Here is a 23,378-nt window from a genome sequence, read left to right as displayed (position 1 = left end):
ACAGGGACAGACCACATTAAATATAGAATTTTCATTTTGGACCAAGGAGGTGGTAGGTTTGTGTGTTACCAGTTATTGAGTACAATTCTAATGATGTTGCATATGCTTTTTTCAGAGGCAAAGGCCCATTGAAAAATACATCTGATGTCATTAACGCTGCCAAGAAGATTGCAGAAGCAGGCTCTCGAATGGACAAATTAGCCCGTGCTGTGGCTGATCAGGTAATACAAAATGAAGACTGACCATTAATTAGTACCAACATTCTGGGACCAGTTTTATGCAAACCATGAAATGCCTTTGCAAAATACATTTGGCAGTAATCTCTAATATCTTACAAACTGGCTTCGAGTTCATTGCAAAGGTGGCCTTAACTCAGTAGAGGCACGAAAGTCTCGAGGAATGATAGTTAAGTTAAACTAGCCCTCATTCAGAAAACCAATAATATAGCATAATGAGGGTAAAACCAGATAGGCAGATACCCCAGGACCACCGGCCCAGAGATGGCACTGCATATCAACTACTCATCAACAAAATGCCAGTCAGGCTTGCCTACACGTCAACCCAACAGCAATATTTCCTTAATGGAAGTTTTCTCCTCTCAAATGACTTCAGCTTATGTCAAGTTGACAAAAAGCTAACCATGTGGTAGGAAGAAAGATGAGTCCCATTAGTTAACACTGATCTTATTATAATACTCTGTCATTCATGAAAATTTATCCTCTTCTATAAATTGGACTAATTCTTGTGACCAAGGACAATCTAAATTTCAGCCATATTTTTACCCATAAGCAAATAAATATCAGAAAAATGAATTCTCCAAAGCCTCACCTGTGTTTTTATGGGAAACCAGGATGTGTAGTTGAAACCTTCTCTGTCTCTCATAGAATATTTGATTATATTTCAGCAATTTTTATTCAGTCTGGCTTGAACTAAAACTTTAGAATCCATCTCTAAGTGTCTTGCTGTTGGAACATTTCTTGTAAGGGTACATTAGGCAGTAGACATTTCCACATAACTGATTATCCCTTCAAGCTGCAGTTAAGAACAGTTTACAGTCTGAACTACCTCAAAGCGAATATATTTTAAAATACAAAATAAGATTCTGAAATAAAATGACTTGTAAAAACTCCATAATGCACATGAATGTGCTTCAGAAGGTGGTACCTTTTGAAGATCTCGAAAAATAGAAGGCTGGTTTTTGTTTTTCCCCTGTGGGTATTCGTAGTCTCCTGATTTTTGGATTATGATTCCTAGCTATAGATTTGTGTCCCCATTTTTTAATACTAGGGTTTGTCTTCTATTTACTTTCTGTCTAACATCCCAGCCTTAATGTGAAAATACTAATGAAAAAATGGACTTTGTGAAAGGTAACCACTCTGACCAGAAGATTCAGCAGCTAGTATAGAAAATACAGTACCAGCTAAGAGATGCCTATATGAATTGTATTTATGCCTAATAGCTAACATACTAGGATGTTTCTATGAAATTTACTGGTTTAAAAATCTCATTATTATAACTTCAGTTTATTCTCATTGTTACCCTAACAAACCTTACCATCATTTGTAGCGGCTGCTGATGTTAGGGTTCCATCACATGTCAGGCTTTGGAGTATTAAATTGAACTTCTTTTTAGATAATTTCCTAAGTATTCTAGAGAGATCACATAAGAGAAAAAGAAGACAGAGAATCCACCTGGATACATGAAACAAAGATAGCCACCAAGGAAAAGTCATTGGGACTTGGTCTGCAAATGTTGGTGGGTATTGGGATGTGTGGAGCCAGGAGAGATGAATGAGTGACTCTATGTCTTCTCAGGAAGAATTTTTTTAGGGGGGAGTAAAAATTGAATGGTGTTTGAAAAGCTTTTCCATTAAATATTTAGTACCCCAGGTTGTAAAATAAGTATATTTTGGTGCATAAAATTCTGTAGTACCAATTTTTATTCCTGCTTTTTTTAATAGTTTAGGATCTTAATTGTTTCCCTAAACACTTTTGATATTTAGTAAATATAATAGGAATACACACACAATCTTACACATGCACAGAGAGAGAGAAAAAGAGAGAGGGAGGGAGGAAGGAAGAGAGATGGAGGAAGAGGGAGAGAGGAAAGAGAACATTAAATATTTACTTATTTCTAGATTAGGAGATAAGAGCATTTGCGTGATATTAACCATGATTTGTGAGGTAAACAGATGAAAAATGTTCTTATATCTTTGTGATATATTTATAGTCATTATCTATGACATATCTGGAATTTTTTTAATGTTTTATCTAAACAGGGTGTTTATTTTTAAAATTCTGGTTGCTTTTAAAAATATGTTTTAACTAGTTCATTTTAAATAATTGAACAGAGTATTACCAAAGACTGGATTGGTTGCTTTCATTTTGCATGAAAATATTTTTATGAAGATTTGAGATACGCATGCAATATAAATGCTTTACGGACCACTGCATTTTTAATTACTGTTCCATTGAGATAGAACTCTTGGTTTAATTTGCTGCAAGGTATTTGTATTGAAAGCTTTGTCAGCCCTCTGGGGAGATATCATTTTAAAGTTAATTCCTTCCAGTATATGGGTCTCTGGAGTAGGATAAATATTACAGTATTAAGTACTTGTAGAAAGCCAAAAACAGTCTCTGTGGGATGTTTTCTTGATAAATGCATTTAGCGAAAAACATCACAATAGTAGGCGTTACGTATAAAAGAAATTCTTTTATTTATTTATGTATTTATGTATGTATTTATTTATTTTTGTGGAGTAAGTGGTTAGTCAAATAACTCCACATGTTATTGAAAGAATTCTCTTCTCGTAGCTTACAGAAAAGTTAGGTCAGTCTTTCTCCCCTACTCTTACACTGTGTTATTTTATGACAAGTGTCTTATGCATGTTATCTGACTATAACCACTGAACTACACCATAGTTCCATACTTCTGTGTTAAATAAGATGCTTCAAGTTTGGCTCTTGGTTCTTATGTCATACATACATACATACATACAAGAGTACATATATACATACACACATATATTATATATAATTAATAATTGCATATTAAATATATATGAATGTGTATATATAACTTTAAAAATACCAAATTGAGCCAGAACAAAGACCTGGAAACATCTCAAGCTGAACATTTGATAGGAACAAAAATATATTGTAGTTACTCAGTACCCATTGGCTTAGAAGCCTCAGAAAGTTTTAGAGAGATATTGGAAATATCTACAGAAGTGGGTAGTCAAACTCCATGTGCACATAATGGATATCTACCTACTTAAATTACAATGCAGGTTAATCTCCCAAGAAAACTAACTCTGGCTGAAGGGCTCTGTTGCGATATTTACAGGGCATTTCAACTAACTTCAAATATAGCCTATCAGATTCTCTTCTTACAAGGGCTACAATCTATTTGAGAGTCTCTTGTTTGAAGAGTTTAGCATGTTGCTAAAATTTTTAATAAGCAGAGAAAATCAATAAAGTGTATAAACTTAGTGAATTGGGGAACTCCTTCCAAAATGAAAAGAAACAGTTATTATGTCCAAATAATTGAATTTAAATGGTCCCCATGGTTTGGAACAGATTGTCACAAGAGTTTTGGGCTTCTGGTATCCATTCTTTTATATCTGTGTTTCTTTATGTTGAGAAAGTGGAAGAAAACCAGAAAGAAAAAAAGCCATAGGATAATAATTTTCATGAGTATAAAAGATAGCTAACGAAATAGTCTCAGGTAATGCAGATATCCCAATAAGATTTTGTAAACCTTTACAAGCCTGCCTTTCCCTTTTACAAGGTTAATTTGTTACATATAATTTTTTTAAATTTTCGTATTTTAATATAATGCATTTTAAATGATATATCTCTTTCCCCAAACTTCTACATCATTCCATGTGCTCCTATTCCTCTTTTCAAATGTATGTACTCTTATATATATTTATATATCCTACTGGCTCCAATTAGTCTTGTCCATATATGTACACGGTTGTAGTTTGACTGTTGTAGCGTGGGTGCAGCCTGTCATTCAAAATCTGATTCTCCTTACAGCAGACCTGGACCATCTGTAGTTCTTCAACTAGGATTAAGACCCTGTGAGCCCTTCCCCAACCCATGCTGGAATGTTGATTCATGTGGTACTGTGCAGGTCCTATGCAACCATAGCAGTGGAGAGTTCATGGGTAAAGTTTTATCAAAGTGGAGCTAACCACTTGAAACCATCGCCTGTGGCATTTGTCCAATGCATTATGGAAAAGTGAAGTAGAATGAATGTAATTAAGTATGTGACACTAAAACGTTTTAAACCATAAGTGTTAAAAATTGAAGAGTACTTATTAATTGATACCACTTTTTGGGGGGCTGTTTTACAGTGTCCTGATTCAGCATGTAAGCAGGATTTATTAGCCTACCTTCAACGGATTGCCTTGTACTGCCATCAGCTTAACATCTGCAGTAAGGTGAAGGCGGAAGTTCAGAATCTAGGAGGAGAGCTCATTGTGTCAGGGGTAAGCTGAGATTTTGGCTTCACAATGTCGTATGCCTACTGTTGTGCTTCCAAGGCAAGCATTCTTGGCAACAGTACTGTTGAAAACACTGAACGACAGTGATTCACAGCTTAAAAAAAAATGTTATCACCATTATTCCAGACCTTACAATAGCTCACAAAGAGCAATTTGATTTTCCAATTACCCCATGTTTATACTAGCCTTGTACAATCTCCATTCTTCACAAGAAAACTAATTTCATAGTCTGGAAACTCATTGCCAAGCTGTGACTATTCTAATTATTGGGGGCTTTTGCATATTTACTCATTGTGAGTCGGCTTCCCCTTTGTTAGTGCTGGTAATTTTCATTCTCTTTTCAGGAGCCAGCCTCTCTAAGTGTGGACCAGGTTCACATGTAAGAGATGTGAGACATTTATCAGGTTCCAATGCATACTAGGTTATCAGTAACCCTTGTCAGTCAATTGTTTCAATTTAATACAGGTGGATGTGCTGTTGCCAAAACCCTACATAGTTATCAAACACGATTATATATTCTTTGATAGATCTCCCTAATATTTACCTTTTCATAAAATATAATTATTTGAACCATTTCCATCAAAGCATAGAAGTAAGAAGTTCAAGGAATGTTTAGTAGAATCAGGATTTCTTGGCAAGATTCCAAATGTTTGTGTTGAGGCTCTTCACCTTGGCTTCTTCTTTTCCACCATCCCCTTTCTCTCTACACAGGGTGCCATTTGTTTTAATGATTTGCAAGTTCCAAAGTGTGGCTGTGCCACCTTTAGTTCTTTTCCCAGCTACCTGAGATGCAGCCACTGTACCTGCAGACTGAGCAGGAACATAACCCTATCAACATGATGAATGTGAGAAAATGTTCAATTCCTTCTGAAATCATTTCTGTTGTCTTGGAAAGTCAAAACTCTGTAGTTTTGTAGTTATGTGGATTAGTATAAACCATCCTCAGTCCCAAGTGTTTCTATCCTGTGTGGCTTGCCTTACTGAAAACATAGCTGGGGAAAGAGCTGGTCTGGCTGGCATGGAGGTCCCATCTGGAAAGTCTGTTCCATGCAGTCCAACCTTAGGGCTCAGTCAGTTGGCTATTTTGTGCCTCTTCCTAAAGTACCATCACCTCTTTGCATTTCCAAAGTGATCCTGCTTCAACATTCTTCCACAACCAAGAGCTATCTGTCTTGCAGTGTGTCCTTCTGTCTATCTGGTGATGATCAATTCTCTCTCGCCAAGAAGTGATCAAAACATTGCATCTCCCTTGCTTCCTTTCTGATCTTCAGCCGTGATGGTACAGTTTTTCATACCACTCTGCTTTTGTACCCATTTGTCCATAGCACCTGTGAAACTGAGTGCTTTTTGTTCAGCTTACTTCATGTGCTTCCATTTGTTACTTTCCAAATCTTATGATTGACATGGATGCTCAGTGTATCCTTGTGGATCTCAGACTCCATCAAACTCATCCGGGCAAATATTTCCCCTGGCAGAGCTGCTGTCCATCAATTCCTCAGTACTCATTGTCTGTCACCATCTGCAGAGCTTCATTTCCATTGTCCTTTCGTTATGTAGATGTAGTTCAAACCGTCATGGCTTTGAATCACTCACACTGTTGGCATTTGCGGAGGTGTTTGAGATTGAGAACACCATCAAGAAGCCTGTTTCTTTCCTTGAGACTTAGTGGAAAAGTTCATAAATCCTTGCATGGAAGAAGGCTTCTTATAGAGGAATGCTGTTTAACTTGGTGATAATTCAGAATCAAGTGCATTATGAACATTGGCTGTCATGCTGCTCAGGTATGGTCCTGCTTGGGGCCACCTCATTGCTTTTATTTTCAAGCTTGACTGCTCTGTGGTACCACATCTGCATCTGTAGCCTGCTGTCTTCCCCACTTCTGCTTTCATACGAGTCCTCATCCCTTTTCACTGATAGCCAAAATGGAGAAAAGTTGGAAAGCAATATATCTATTGTGCAAAATAGCCACCAATGACTGCCTTCAATGTTCAGAAAGTCAAGGATATGAGACCCCATACACAGAAATTTTCAATTATTTTGCCAAGAAAATTCCACTAGCGTTGAGTGCCACATTTAATTTGTTCTCCATTGTGGTGAAGTTGCTACTTTTTTTTTTTTTTTTTTTTGGTAGAGGTCACTATAGTTTCACATATATGCAAAGAAAGGAGATACTTGAAGCTTCTTGCTTGTTTCTCCATAGAGTTTATCAATGTGGCTTTTTCTTTGAAATATATGAAAACCGAAAGGAAGCCAAAGTCTCTGCAAAATCAACAGAGATTTGGATAGATTATCTTCAGTTGCCAAGAAAAATGATTTGAGTTTAAAAGCAAAACACAAGCCATGTTTTATGTTTCCATGGTGAACACAGGTTAAAATAACACATACACACGTATGTACTATGTCAGCATATTGGTGTTTTATGTGATTCTATGTGCATACACTGGAACTTACCTGTTACATGTTTGCTTGAAATGGTGGAGAAAGAAAACTCAACTAGTCTCGGGACAGAATAGGTATAACATCTCTGAGTCATGACAGAAATTACAGAAATGAAGTAATCCAAGATGTATGTCTTTGGAAATTTATCCTTACAGCTGTTTGAGAAGCACTCATTTTCTGCCTGGTATTTATTTTTTATGTTGTCTTATACAATTCTGAGCAACCTAATGGTGCAGTTCTTATTAAGTTTCAAAGTAGTAGATGAATTTGTAAGCCAATAAATTCAGCTTGGTTATAAATATAATAACTTACCAATTTTTAAATGAACAGAATGATAAAAAAATATTATGGCAAAAAAGGAGTGGATCAAGAGATTAGCCAGTTTGAATATGAGCTAGCCTTGTTTAATTCAGTGTTGTTTAAAGTTCTAATTCAGTTTAGAGAAAGAAATAAAAGACAAAATGAAACAAGCATAAGGCAAGAAGAAAAAGGATGGAGGGAAGGGGAAACATTATCACTGGGTACCAAACGAGCTTAGTATAGGTAAAAGTCTGTTAAATGTGATAGCATCCTATCATTGTGGGAGGGGAGTTGAGCCAACGTGTACTTTTGGTCTTTTTGAAGTGGGTGTGCATATAGTGGTATATGTACCTGTTAGTGTTGTGCACGTGTACATGTGGGTGTTAGTGCACATGTCTGCACAGCCATATGGAGAGAGGTCCACAGTGGGTGTCTTTTCATGGTCACTTTCCACCTTTATTTTTGAGAAAGTGTCAGTGACACTGAAGCTCATTGATTTGGCTAGGCTTAGTGGTCCACCAAGGAGCTTCAGAAATTCGCCTGTCTCTGTATCCTTCTTTGCTGTGTTACAGGCACAAAGCCAAGTGCTGGGCTTTTCACACGATGCTGGAGATAGAACTGAGCCACCTCTTCAGACCCTTGAGCCAAAGTTTTTTTAAAAAAAGTCAATGTTATTTTTGATTATTTCATTTTTTAAATTGAAAATGGTTTTCTCTCATATAATAAATCTCAACCCGAGTTTCTCCTCCCCCACCCCTAAAAGCCCCTCTCTCCATGAAAGTGTTTTAGCATCTAAAAAGGTGTTTTAAGGTTGGTAACTGCAACTAGATGAATAAAGAAAAAAGAAATAAAAAGGAAAAGAAAGGATATGACTACTCTTACGTATTGTAGAGAAAGGTTATTATAGATATGTGGAAGAGGATAGCCAGAGTCAGACACATCTGAGAGTCCAGAGTGGTCATGACCTTGAACCATGTGGAGAGAATTGCAAAAAGGAAAAAAAAAGTAGCATTATTTATTTGAGAATTTTATGCATTTTGATCATATTCACTAACTCCTCACAAATCTAGCCTCAACCTCCATATTTCTTCCCCAGTTATCATCTTAAAACAAAAAGCAGCAAGCTGGACAGTTGTGGTGCATGCCTTTAAACTCAGCACTTAGGAGGGAGAGGCAGGCAGATCTCTGTGAATCTGTGGCCAACTTTGTATACAGAGTAAGTTCCAAGACAGCCAGAGCTACACAGACAAAACCTGTCCTGAACTGCCCCCTCAAAAGAAGACTATAAAAAATAAACATATAAAATTTATATATATATATATATACATGTATGTCTGTACCTTTCTTTCTTGGCCATTGTTTGTGAAGGATAGAAGACAGTATCTGAGCTAGTAGCACTAGAATTACAGTTGTGAGCTACCACGTAGGTGTGGTGAACTTAACCCACCTTAAATTAACCACTGAGCCTCAGACCTTACATCCTTTTCTTTCTTTCTTCTTTTTTAAAAGCCTTCTTAGTCTACATTGTGTTGTAAATGAATAGGTGTGGGGTCTTTCAGGAGAGTATGGTCAGCCTACCACAGGTCACTCCTTTAGACAAATTCTTCCTCCTTCAGAAGCCACCACCTAGTAACAGTTACTCAGTTAGGGGTGGGGTTCTTGAGGAGATTTCTGCACCACACTGGAATGTTGACTGGCTGGATCTTGTACAAGGCTCCTACAGGCAAACCACAGCAGCTGAGTGCATGAATGTAATCATCTTGCCATGTCCATAAGACACAATTTCACTTCTAAGATGGCCTCTGAGACTTGCAAGAAGCTGTGACATAGATGTTTCATTTGTAGCTGAGTCCTCCATTGATATTTTTTCTCTGCTGTTTCATCAGTTGTGAAATTCGGGGGTAAACCACAGTCCAAGGAAACTTACCTGATGAGGTCTGAGAACTGCACTCATCTATAAGTATAGAGTATAAGGAAACAGTTACAAGTTATTATCGTCCTGTGTGGGATGGTGGTATGTGTACCACAGCAAACACTTGGAGATCAGAGGTCAATTTTGTGGAGCTGGTTCTCTCTTTTGAACTTTTAAGTGGGTTCTGGGGATCGAACTCAGTTGACCAGACTTGTGTGGTTGCATGTTTATTGCTGACCATCTCACTGGCCCAGTACAAATCATTCCTATTGTGCATATTTTACATTATACATTTAAAAAATTCAGGTGCAAGATGAAAATGAATACTCATGGTGCTCTATGAATAATATTCTTTAAAATACTGTAAACTAACACTTTTAAAACCAGTCTTGACAATAGAATGGAAATACAGATATATTTATGTCTCTCATCTATCTATCTATCTACCTACCTATCTATCTTCTATCACTCTACCAATCTACAGAAAAAACCCAAAATATTTCATATTTTCCTTTTCTTCCATATGCAAGAGTCTAATGGCTGGTATGTATGATCTGATCTAAAGCAATTTATAAAAAAAGAAAACTTGCAATGCAGTGTGTATGTGTATATATATATATATATGTGCATATATATGCCTGTGTGTGAATATATGTCTAGTTGAGATAAGGATGAGATCTTATTTGAAAGCAAGACTGTATCTCCTTAATATTACAAAACAATAATATCCGAGTATCTTGTAATGAGATGAAATAGTCCTTGGCACAACCATTATATCTAATTGTGCAGAATCGTTCTTTAAACATCTCCTTTTTTGGAGTTTTTAAAATATCTGCTGATTCTAGCTATAGTTGATTCTTGATTATCTCCAGTGATCGAATCATACCATAATGGGGGAAAATCTAAATTGCTAGCTATTTCCACATGGAGTTAGAGAACATTTCTGTGTTTCTTTTGAACAAAAGAATATGCTTTAAAGAAATTCACAGCAATTCAGAAGAATTTTCTTCTGATCTTCAAGGCAGTGGGTCATTAAGTATTCAGGCTTAAAGGACCTATATTCCTTGATCTACAAACAGTCTCAGTGTCTACGGAGAATAATTCCAACTAATAAATCTGCACTGGGGAGTATGTACTGTGCAATGGTAAGAAAATAAAATGGGTCTGTATCAGCTACAAAATGGAAACAATTCTTAGGACACATATTATTGGTGAGTTGCCACAAGATGTAAATTTTGTCCCCAAAGCCTCAGCTCTAATCTATTATGATGGCAAAACTGCAACGTGTACTTACATTCTGATTCCTTCATTATGTTTTATACTCATATTTATACCAGTTCATTCAAGGTATTGATTTTTATCCACAAATTCTCTAGGACTAGTTACTATTAATTTTTTTTAAATAAAAATGCATCCTCCCAAGGGCATAAACATGACATATAACTTGATTAAACTTATATTTTCAAAGAAACAGGGAATTAAAATTTTAATAGAAAAGTAAAAATTCTCCATAGGTCTCAATATAGAGATCTGGGTGAGCAGTTGCTCTGTATATTATCTAAATTCAAGCAGCCCTGAACGAAGAATGATTGGACACAGGTCCACCAAAAGGCTCTTCAGTTACGTACTCTTAATGGCACTGTCAACTTACCTATGGGCTCAGTTCTATTTGCTCTCATTTGCTTCTTTGTTTCTGTAATAAAATACCATGACCTAGAGCAATATGAGGGAGAGAGTCTATGATGTTCCAGAAGGCATGTCAGCATGATATGGGATTGAAAATAAACCGAAAGTGGGGTAAGGTGACATACCCTCAAAGATTCTACCAGTAATGTCCTAAGTGTAAGAAGGTTCTATTACTTCTCCAAACAGTACTACCAACTGTGGACAAAGCACTCAAATACTATTAGGGACTTTTTCATCCAAACCACCATACTGCCTACTGAAAGAAATTACTCATAAATAGGATAGAGTGAAACAAAGTGAATGTCCTGTGTTATTTTACATGTACAAAAGGACTATGTTTCAGCATACTTATCTGAAAAGAAGAAAAAGACTCTCTCTCTGGGAAAGCCAGAACATGAATCAAATAAATGACTTAGGTTACCTGGGCATGTTTATGACTGAGCTGTATTTGATCTCCTTACCATATTCATTTGGTGACATCATCTATACTTGCATAGGGCTAATGAGTTATCTTTAGTTTTGTTTGGGCAGTTTATATTGGTTTCATTTTCTGTTGTTGGGAATTAAAATACCACGACAAAAAGCCATTTTAAGTGAAAGATTTATTATATATCACAGATCCAGAGTACAAATCATCGTGTTGGGAGAATCAGGGACACAGGAGCTTGAGAAAGCTGATCACTCTGTGTCTACAGAAGGAAAGCAGTATGATAATGCTCACTTTCTTCAGTTATGCTTTGCTGGACCCTCTGCCCTGGGTATAGTCCCATACATGATCAAAATGGGTCTTGCTATGTCAATTAACAAAAGTCAAGAAAATTTCCCACTAGCATGACCAGAGGCCCATTTCCCATATGATTCTATATCCTATCAAATTGACAATTAAAAGAAATTATTACAAAGACCTTATTGTTTATAAGATTAGAAAGGGTTAAGGGCTTTAAAAAGAATGCATTAGTCCCAGAATTATAAGCATCACCACTTATTCTTTTGAGAATAAGATGTTTTTTTTTCAAAGTTGTGAGAGCCTCTAATTAAAAGGAGGAAAGCAAATAATTAACACCTTAATCTATTATCAACTAATGCTTTAGATTTCAGTTGATATTCTGAGAATTATTTGGCAACCAATTAACAATAATACCTTGTAAAAACTTAGAAACTGTATACATGGAATTAGCTGAAAGAAGGGAGATAATTGGCTTTATCTTGAAATATCTGTGAAGTTTAGAAAAGCCTTTGGAAATAATACTGCCTTATAAAGTGTTAATATAAGCAATATTCTAATCTTGACCACTGTTTTACATGTGATAGCTTTTTAAGGTTCTATCCCAAGATCTTTTATTATTGTAAATATTTAAAGTAATACTTTTAAGTAAGACTTGAGGATTTTAGCTCAGTGAAATAGCATTTGTGTAGCAAACTCAGGGTCTTGTTTTTTGGTATTTAGCACACAAAAAAAGTTAAAAATAGTCTCACCAGGGAGTACTGCAGAGGCTGATGTATCAACCAAGGACCATATATAGAGCGAACATATATCCCCCTGCTCAGATGAAACCCATAGACAGCTCAGTCTCCGTGTGGGTTCTCTCCTAAGGAGAGAAGAGACAGTCTCTGACATAAACTCAGCTGTCTGCTCCTTGACCAATTCTCCCTGGTGGGGCAACCTAGCCAGACCACAGAAGATGATGATTCAGGCAGTCCTGATGGGACCTTATAGGCTAGGGTCAGCCAGTAGGAAAGGAGGCCTTCCCCTATCAGTGAACTAAGGATAGAGGGATAGAGGAGGAAGAGGAAGGAAGGGTGGGATTGGGAGGAGATGAGGGAGGGGGCTACACCCTGGATACAAAGTGAATAAATTGTAATAATAATAAACATAACGATATAGTTTGCTTCTTTATGTCTTCTCCTGTAATTGTTAAGTGAAAAAAGTTTAAAATAATGCTTAGATAAGCATTGTAAAGGAAACCTTTTAAACAATTTTTAATATGTAAGAGCAGTTTCATGTGTACTTACTCCCTGACCATGAACCAAATATTGTTGAGAGGTCAAAGCATTCAGTGAATAAAGTACATAGAAATATAATCCTGGGTTTCTGGAATCCCTGTATTATGGGATTCATTAGTGTTAGCTACAGTTACAATTGACTTATGTTTACAACTAGTCTATACTTCATTGCTAATCTATTGTAGTTTTCTTCTCTCATCTCTACTTTGATTGTCCCTAGCAAATCATCTAGACTGAAGAAAAATATTGAAAAAAACAGATAAAATATTTTACAAAGTTGATATAAATATTAAATAGATAAAACAGACTATGTTAAGCCATATACTAAAGATGGAGATTCCATTGTTGATTTTGTGTATTTTTTCCATTACCAAAAAATGTCCAAGAATGTAGCAATGCTGACAAGAGGGTTTCTTTCCGGTTCTAGATATGGTAAAGTTCTGAAAACAATAGTTCTCTAAGAAGGATCAGTTTTTGTGCCAGTCTTCACGATTTTGAGTTGAAAGTTTTCCTGGGATACCTCATTTTGTAGGGAAGATTTCTTAACTTCTGATCAGAGTGATCAGTGGTAGTGATATATATGAGCCTGTAGGGATGGCTTTTATATGGAACATGTGTCAAAATAACCTTAATATCCAGTGATAAGGATCCAAAGAACTGCATTTATTTCTCATCCACATGGATAGGTTCTGATTCCTTGAATTCAGCATCCATTGATTATGCCACACTTGTACTATGTGAATATCAAGCAGAAAGCATAAGTCGACTCAAGTCATTCCAAGCTTCTTAGACTCTGCTAGCAAATAATTACCATGGAGGATGCTTTTTGTCTACTATGTTTATTAGATATGTTTTCTGTACTTTTCGTATATAGTTTCTCAGCTTTCTGAGCTGTTTGGGATTCCTTGTTAGAATGGCTGGCATCGCTGGATGACTACCTCTGTGTCTTCACCATTCTCTTGGTTTACTGCATCCTGGAAATGAAAATGTTTCACTTACTGTTGTCTGTCCTTATAGATTATTTTGTCAAGTGCTTTCCCCAACCTAATTTAAGTGATTTATGAAATATGGGTTTGATCAGAGCCCTTAGAAGAGAAATATGTACACATTATAGTCCATGTATCTTAAAAACAGTGAAGGCTTTTGGATGGGCAATATCAAGCTTTCTCATTTCAGATTTCCTGAACTGCTTCAGAACACATCATCTTACTCTAATCTTGAACAGTCACTTTCCTTTTAGGCAATAAAACTGTTTCAAATCTTTCATCTTAATCCTACTTCCTAGAAGGCAAGCTTTCTTAATTTAGCCTTTTAATCTTCCATCATCAATACTGTATCTTATTTTATTACTTTTCTTTGAACACCTTCATTTATGCAGATCTCTTGCTGATAATGAAGTTGACTGGAATTGGAGTTAGATGTTCTGTCAAATCTGTATGACCTATGTCCTAACCTTATTCATCCATTTTCTTTAGCAAATCTATTTTGCCACTGGAAGTGACTATCTTGGAGTGGTTCCAGTCAGGCTCATTTAAAAAATGACTATCTATTCTTTTCTGCTCTAATTTCCATACATAAGATAGTACCATAAAACAAGCAAATCAAGCAATTCTGCCTTTATCTAGGAACGGATTCAAACAATACCTCTATGATTGTTTAGATACTTCTTTTCCTGAGGTACTTTTCTTCAATAATAACACTGTGGCCAAGTTGTGTGGCCCTGGCCTAGTTGTTTTTCATGTTCAATTAGTTTTTAAATGCATCTGCAGATCATTTTTTAAAACAACTTATCATTCCAGTGGTTTCTTGTAAATCTCCCGTATTAAAATTTAAATTGGATTCATTAATACAAAGAAATTAAAAGTCATCCTATATGCCTTGGTCAGAAAATAACATAGTAACTGTAACAATAGAAACTCCTGCATGGCATCTTAAAATCACTTTATGTCTTATACTGAAGAGATTCCCCATCCATTTGTCGGAATATCATGGAAAGCATGCAACAGATTCTTAGTTTGAAGTCAAACGTAGTTTGTATAAACATTATACATGGACTAGACCCTTGGATTACATTCTGCATCAAAGCAAGTTATCTTGTTTTAACTAATCCCATCACTACAAGCATTTTCACAATCAGTCACATCAAATTCACCTGAAGCGTCAGCACAGCGTATTACTGAGCATCTTTTTGATGCAGCCTAGTTTTGCATTGGGTTCCTGAAGACATTTTCCATTTTCCAAATATCAATGGGTAGCTGATAAAAGATACTTACAGATTATGGTCCTACTTCAGTATGTTCTATTTCCATATTTAAAAACCACTTAAATCAATTTTTGTTCTTTTATTGTAATGGTGTAGAATTGTAACTTCTTTATTGAGTAGTCAAAAATCTTAAGATGTTTATGGGAAATTGCATCATTAATCTTCATGACCTTTACAGTTTTGAAACATGGGAGATAACTCAAGTTTCTAAGATTTCAGAATCATTTTAAAAATAATATTCCAAATTGACCAGTATATTCTCTATAATAGAAAAAACCAGGCAAGGCTTATTATCTAAAACCAATGGCATATTACAAATTATTAAAAAAGCTAAGATAAGCCAACAAATCAATGATTCAATATGTAAAAACTAAAAGTAAAACTTTGTAGGGTCATCAGTTTCAATATCTCATAAATAAACAATATTGTATGAGGAATTTGAATTTATGCATAGAATTGAATAAAATGGAAATACAGCAAGGAAATACATAGAGTATTCTTGCTTTTTCTCATTCAGGGAGACAGTCATCTGTGGGAAAATTCCCTGTGCGTATACACTTGATAATTTTTTCTTTGGTGTCATTTTGCATTCTTTAAAGACATCTTTTAAATATCTCCAACATTAATTTTGAAGCTGAGTATGCTGCTAAATCTACCATTCATTTTAATTTAGTAACTTCTGTGTTGCAGATTGTCCTGAAACCTGCCAGCTTTGCATAACTTTATGTTGCACTTACTGTAGTACACATGTATATTTGGTAAATAACAGAAATTGACCTACTTTGATTTAAAAACCAACATTGTACACATTTGGTATTTTATTTATCTGCATATACTTTGGCAATCCCAAAGTTATTATTTTGAACTCTTTTTTTCTAACACTTTTTGAATAAGACTGTTTTGCTTTTTAATGCATTCCACTACACCAATATTTTTTAACCTCCTTGATGCTATAACTGACTCATACAGTTTATCATGTAATAGTGACCCCGAAATAAAATTATTTGGTTGGTACTTCATAACTGTGATTTTTCTACTGCTATGAATTGTAAAGTAATTGTCTGATATGTAGAATATCTGATATGTGAGCCCTAAAGTGCTTGTGAGAACTACTGCACTAGACATAAGCATTACTGGCTTCTGTAAGAAACAGGAACTATCTTTTTTTTGTGACAAGGTTTCTCTGTGTAGCCTTGGCTCTCCTGGATTCGCTTTGTAAATCATACTGACCTCAAACTCACAGAGATCAGGCTGTCTCTTCCTCCCAGAATGCTGGGATTACAGGCAAGGGCCACCATGTCTGGATCCACCTATATACTTTACTGCAGTTCCTACTTTATAATTTGTATCATTTCATATTTCTATATATCTCAGGTATCACTTGAAAAAAATCATAGTTTTCTTACACATTGCTGCATCTTTACTGAGGTAAAATTGGTCTCAGATATTAAAGTTCTGCCTGTAAGACTGGAATTGTTTCCTTTAAGTATATTTGGTCAGGAAGTTAGTTTCTGATACACAGAAATATGAGCTTAAAAGTACAGGAGGTTTGGAAACCATAAGAATTTTTGCCTTTGATTTTCATGTAGTTTTGAAAATGGGCTTTTTTGGCCCAGTAAAGATACATAGTATAATTGATACCAATGGAAATCTTTTTTAAAAAGCAAACAAACAACAAACAAACAAACAAAAAAAAACCACGAAAATCAAAATCAGTTGCAAGAAAAATAATGAAAAAAATAATAAATTAATTCTAAAGGTAGAAATGGACATTGGTTATTGGCTTATCTTTTCAATCATGCCATTTACACGACCCACCACTGGGTCCCAAAATCAATAGTAAAAAGTTGCAGTAAATGTTCCCCAGTGAATGAGGTAAGTATCCTTTTCATACCACATGCTGGGTTATGTATAGTGGTCAAAACCTTGGCCCTGCTCACATCGCAGGACACTTGAACCTTTAAGCAAGGCACCTGGAACCTCCACATTTTGTTCCAGGCTTTAAGAGCTACAGACAACCCTTGCTTTCTCTCTTGGCGATATTTAATGTTTTAAGTAGAGGATTCATTCCTTTTGAGTCCCTATAACTGTCCCTCACAGTGCTGGGCGTGAGAGGGTGCTTCTTCATCCTTCTCCCAGATGGTCCCTTTATCTGTTGGATACCTAAAGAGGAATCTGAATGACCTGACTGCTTAAAATCAAGAAGGCCGGCACATATCTCTTTCAGCACCTAATTCCTTCATAACCTCTTTCTCCTAGGTAATTCCCAGTTGTTCCCTCTTCCACTTCCCCAATTCCCTCCCAAGTAGGATACGGGATTTTTTTTCTCTTGCTCTCTCTCTCACTTTCTCTTTTCTGTATCTCTCGGAAATCAGACAGGAGTTCAGAGCACTTTCACTACCTTTTATGAGGTAGATTGTGATGTCATAGATGGGGGCAGGGCTAGTCAACTTTCTACCCACCTCCCAACCTGTGCTGAGGGAGCTCCAATCGGGAGCGGAAGCAGTGACTCCTCCATGGTAAGTAACTTCACTTTATAATCTAATATCTCTTGCTGTAGTTATTAATTAGAAGAGCGAGGTTCGGGTGGGTTGGGCAGACTTCCTGGCAAATGAACAAATCAACATTTGGCAAAGGCCCTATTTGTTTTGACAAGGGTTAGTAATCTCAAAAGCAGAGATGAACTTCAGCTGGGATGGGAACTTGAGAAGCACACATGGTGATGGTATTGTCATTGTTTTCTAGTCGTTCTTCCCACTGGGACAAAAAGTTAGTGTGTGCCGTGTAATGAGTCCATCCTGCAACCTCTTTGTACTCCCCTGAAGACAGCTAGTCAAGATCATATATATATATATATATATATATATATATATATATATATAAAAAATATATTTTTTTTTTTTTTAAGAAAATTTGAGAGCAATGGAATGACCTTTATTGACATTGGCCTTGAGACATATTCAGCACTTCTAAAATCATGGGGGGTAAAAAATTAAAGAAACTGTATTTTTCAACATACTTGATTTAGATGTAAAAAAAAAAAAAACTGACTTTTTTTTTTTTTTTTAATTAAAAAAGTCACCATTTCACCATTCCCACAAGTTTTAGGGCATGCCATTTCAAAGGTGTCACAAACAAATCTATTTTTATATGATATTGTTACTGTCATAACACAGTGTCATAACATTGCTGTTTTTGGGGGTCACTTGGTGGTTAAGACTTGTGGAAAGCTGCCGTTCTTTGAGTTTCTGTTGCTGATTAGCCCTTATATGCCCTACTATTCAGAGAAAAAAGATGTAATCGAGTGAGCCTTTCTCTGGCTTCTTTGCTTGTTCTCTCCTGGGTACTTATTAAAATTTTGGAGCTGGAGGCTTTTGTCTGAGAGGTCAAAGGGGGCTCATAAATGCATTTACACCTTTTAAAGGATGTGGAAAGACTACGATGAATTTTTTCTTTCTCTCTTTCTCTCTCTCTTTCTTTCTTTCTCTCTCTCTCTCCTTCCTTCCTTCCTCCCTCCCTCCCTCTCTCCTTTCTTTCTTTCTTTCTTTCTTTCTTTCTTTCTTTCTTTCTTTCTTTCTTTCTTTCTTTCTTTCTTTCCTTCTTTCCTTTTTTGAACATCAGAACACAAGGCCCTCTTGGAGTGAGATGGACACATTTAGTTATAATTCTTTTCTTGAACATCAGAACACAAGGCCCTCTTGGAGTGAGATGGACACATTTAGTAATGGTTTATAAAATATACAAAGAGGCTATTAGGATTTTCAACGTATAGAGCCATAATTAAGCATTTATTTATGCACATTGATGGTGAGAAATAGGGGTAGTTTGAATGGAGACTTTTTTTTTTTTGCTTTGCTTTGTTTTATGAAACTAGGTCTCATATATCTCAGGGTGATCTCAATCCTGTTATGTAGCTAAAAATAAGCTTGAATTTCTTATTCTTTATCTCCTAAGTGCTGGGATTATAGAAAGCACACAATCACACCAAGCTTTACCTGGTGCTGGGAATTGATCCCAGGGCTTTTTGCATGCCCAGCAAGCACTTTATCACTGAGCCATATCTGCAACCTTGAAAATAAGTTATTCTCACTGATAGATAGTCACTTTTTTTTCTGTTTTATGTAAAACCTGTACTATCTTATACCAGATTTGTAGATGTTTGTTGTAGTAAGCACTGGACTGTTTTGGTAGTCAAAATTTGGGATCTATGGGGTTGGTATTTCTAGAGTTAATTTCCCTCTTAGATGTCTAAAGAACTGACTATAGTTTTAGATCTTTTAGACTTGGTGAAGAAAAATAGGTCTATTTTGGCCAATAGGAAGATTTGGGTGGTAATCACAAACATTAAAGCTAATGTTTTTATATACATGAGGACGCTAAAGTGTTATATGTTTAGTTAACCCCATCAAATCTTTCATTAAAAGCATTATACCCATAAATCTCAGGTAGGAGCAATTTCTCAGTGTTAGAAAAATGTAATGTGTGCTCATAGCTCAAGTTGTTAATGTCTTTTATCAACCTCTCATACAGCTGCCAGGTAAGAAATGGCAATATTTTCCAAACTCTTGGAACACAATCATCTTTAAACTTCGTGAGTTGAGAGTGGTTGTGTTGTGTGTTTGTACAAACTCAGAGAGTCTCTCATGGAATGTATCATGCATGCACGTGTTGATTTTCATGTGCATGTTTCATCTATAGTGGTGTTTAGTGTATTTTAAATGTATTTTCTATGTATTAAAAGTATAATATATAAATGCACACATATAATATAGTCCAAAGGATGATGGTAGATTGTAACAACAGTTGTATTTAATTAAGATCTGTAATTGCTATACTGACAATTTTCCTGTCATTGACTTGTTAGGGCTATCCAAAGTCAAAGATACATATTTTGGGGGCATCTGCTTTTCTTAGGTAAATGGTGTATAAAGGATGCAACCTCATGTATACATACTCAGAAACCTTGTATTTGTATACCTTTTGAACAAGTGGTAGCTAAAAAGAAGATTAAATAGTTAACAAAATATAATTTTTATATTGGATATTTATTCAATCCTTTAAAAAGTTTATTCAAAAGTAGATGTTAAAATATATCCTCCATCTGGTCTAGTGTTCAGTTACTACTCCAAGTGAATAGTCCATGCTCTTTGGTGTGTAACCATCATTTGATAAACTTGCTTTCTATAACCCACTCAGTTCTGAATGAACTGAAATATAAGGAAATATAGTACCATGATAACAGGCTATGCTCTTTAGAAAGTGAGGCTTGTTTAGAACTAAATACTTTTATGTTTTTATCAATATAAAGTTGTTTGATGTTAAAAATATATGTATCTACTAGATACTTAATGGAAATTATCTCATCAAAACTCTGAAGTTCAATGTTACTTATGAAATACTTTAGGAACATCCATATGTTATGGATAGGTATTGATGAGTAGAGAATTGGTAGGTACTGAGCTATGAGCTATGTAAGAGATAAAAAAAAATCTTTACTTGGATCTTGGGGAGTATTTAACTCTTGGGTACTCTAAAAACTTTCCAAGTGACAACTTGGAAATTAACACAGAAAGTGCTTAATAAGTAAGTAAGTAAGTAAGCAAGCAAGCAAGCAAGCAAGCAATATCTTTGTGATCTCCTATGCTAAGGACCTCGTTTAATTTATCCAGTAAAAATATCTTCATTTCCTAATATAATATAAATTTCAAGAATTTGTATCTCAGGAACTACCTTTAGACTGTAAATTTGTGTGGGAAGAGCAAACTCATAGAATCAAGTGCTATGGAGTGATTTTGTGAGAAGTGGAGGCCTTTAGCCTTAGGGGGAAGAGCAATGTAGATTTGTGTTGTTGCACATGAGGATGGCAGAGAGGAATATAGGTCTTTAAGATAAAATATTAAATGGACCTGAGGATATGCTGTCTTCAGATGTGTTTTATATCAAAATTAAATCACTACTGATTTGTATGTTTAATATCTTATAATTTTCCTCATTCTTTTCTGACTTAATCATATGTTTAGTTTACAAAACACTTTACTTCCTTAGAGAAATGAAGAATCTCACAGTTGTTTTCTATGAAGATAAAACTAGATAGGTATTTTCTCAGATATACAGAATGTCTTGTGTCCAAAGCAGTAGTGGGGAAAAGAACCAGCCCCAAGGCTAACAGGTTCAGTGATGAAAAAGGAAAGTTGTTTTATTTGTCTTCTTTCTTTCTTTCTTTCTTTCTTTCTTTCTTTCTTTCTTTCTTTCTTTCTTTCTTTCTCTCTCTCTCTCCCTCTCTTTCTTTCTTTTTTTTCTGGAGATATTCTTGGTGGGATTAGAAGTGTTAGATGGTGATGGAAATGTCTACAGGCCGATAAGTATCTGCAATAAGTATAGTTTTGGGAGGCAAAGAGAAGCATTCTATGTATGAAGGAAAAATTATGTTTGATTCTCTGCCCTAGGAAAGCCACTGTTGATAAAGTTTAAATACTAAATAAAGCTGTATGTCATTATGTAAGTCTCCTTCCTAAGACTCTTAGGAAGAGGTTATTCATTTAGGTCTGATTTATACACATGGGCAAACAAGAACTTATCCAAAAGCCTCTGTGATGTAGAGTCAGTGATGATTTGTAATGTGTACTTGTACTCTGCCTCATTTTCTTGTCATGTAAATCCATCCAAGATACTATTTTTACCTTTTCCAACAGACTAGATTTCCATGAGTAGAACTACCCTTCACCGTAGCCTCTTTTCCAGATTATCAGAATTTTTTAACTAAATAAGGATTTGACTCACCCCATTCTGTGAAATGTTTTTTTTTTTATTTCCTAATGTGAAATCAAAATTACCTTTTCTATTTCATTATCTTAGGAAATCATTTTTCCCAAAGGCTAAACCTGACTATGTGAGAACACAGAAGTTTAGTGATCAAAAGGAGATTTCCAAAGCAAAAAGAAATTGTTAGAATTAGTTTTTCAATAAAACTTCAAATGAAATTTGAGTTATTTTTCAAAGACATTACAAAGAGGTATTGATATTAGAATTGCTTGCTCCAAAAAAAAAGTTGACATTGTCCTCTTTCATCAGTTCCTTATAGATTATTCCAGAAATAATCCAATCTGTCAATTTACACATACTGAATATGTAATATGTCTATTGTTAGATATAGTATAGATGCATAGATAAAATTATCATGGAAGACAGATTTTTGATACAAGTAGCAATGATATAATAATCTCCCTAAAAGGAACATAATACAAATTAATGTGAACATTCATTTAGAAAGGGCAAAACAGTCAAAAGAAGGCATCATATATATGATATATTTATATATTCATATATACACAAATATATTATTTACAAATATATATTATTTACAAATATAGAACTGTCATGGAATAAGAGTTTTCCAAGGAAAAGAGAAAATATAATATCTCAAGAGAGAAATCATATCAAATCAAATCAAATCTCAACAGATAAGTCATACGATTCATGTACATGTACATTTTAGGCTGACTGTACCTTCAAATGTCAGAGAAAGGTAGAAACTTTTCTTTTACTACTGTTATTCATTCAGTGTTCCTTCTTCGTCTTTTGTTTTTAATGACCAGAACATCTGCATGAAAAACTCAGCATAGGGGTAGGAGGAGGCTGTGAAAATGCAGAATCTGGGCTAAACTGCAGACTTTTTGAATAAAGATGACAGAGTAAGATCTTGGAATATCTAACTAACAACCAACTTCTTAACACACACCAGGTGATTCATTTTCACACCTCTGTTTCAAAATTTGCAAAGAAACACACTGACTTATCTTTCTGTTCTTGGAAGAAGTTTCAGAGAAAAAAATATTGAAAATTAAGAGTTAAGTATTTAAGGAAACTCAGAGTTAATGGTAACTTTATTAGTTAGGTTTTCATTACTACAAATAAAATGCCCTGAAAAACTGATTTAAGGGTAGACTTAACTGTTTAACTCACCACTTTTGATAGTTTAGCCATGATTGATAGACTGACACTGTGTTTCTTGACCCAGGTAGATTGATAGACTGACACTGTGTTTCTTGACACAGGTAGAGGCAGACGATTATGGAAGTGGAAGCATGTAACAAAGGCTGCTCACCTAAGACACAGCCTTTCGACCAAGCCCCCTGGGGCTTCCTTCCATCTAGGTCTATCTTCTACTGCTTGTCATTTCCCAGTACTGGCCCCATAATATAAATCAATCAAGGGAAAAACCTACCAATAAGATCATTTCCCTTAAGATTCTAATCATTTTGCCA

General features: G+C 35.3%; 1 protein-coding gene across 2 annotated transcripts in view; it reads left to right on the top strand.

The window, feature by feature from the left end:
• Ctnna2 (catenin alpha 2) overlaps positions 1-23,378 on the top strand; it is a 1,158,760-nt gene that overhangs the window by 1,116,880 nt on the left and 18,502 nt on the right. The window contains exons 16-18 of one of the 2 annotated variants that reach the window (XM_055596487.1): positions 116-221; positions 4,361-4,495; positions 17,490-17,633. In XM_055596487.1, coding sequence (XP_055452462.1) covers positions 116-221; positions 4,361-4,495; positions 17,490-17,633 — 385 coding nt within the window. The remainder of the gene's footprint in view (positions 1-115; positions 222-4,360; positions 4,496-17,489; positions 17,634-23,378) is intronic. The other variant, XM_055596488.1, reaches the window with a different exon arrangement.

This window comes from Psammomys obesus, unplaced genomic scaffold (genome assembly GCF_907164565.1).
Source record: "Psammomys obesus unplaced genomic scaffold, mPsaObe1.curated_primary_1811, whole genome shotgun sequence".
NCBI classification, from domain to species: Eukaryota; Metazoa; Chordata; class Mammalia; order Rodentia; family Muridae; genus Psammomys; species Psammomys obesus.
This window is presented reverse-complemented; position numbering and strand designations above follow the sequence as displayed.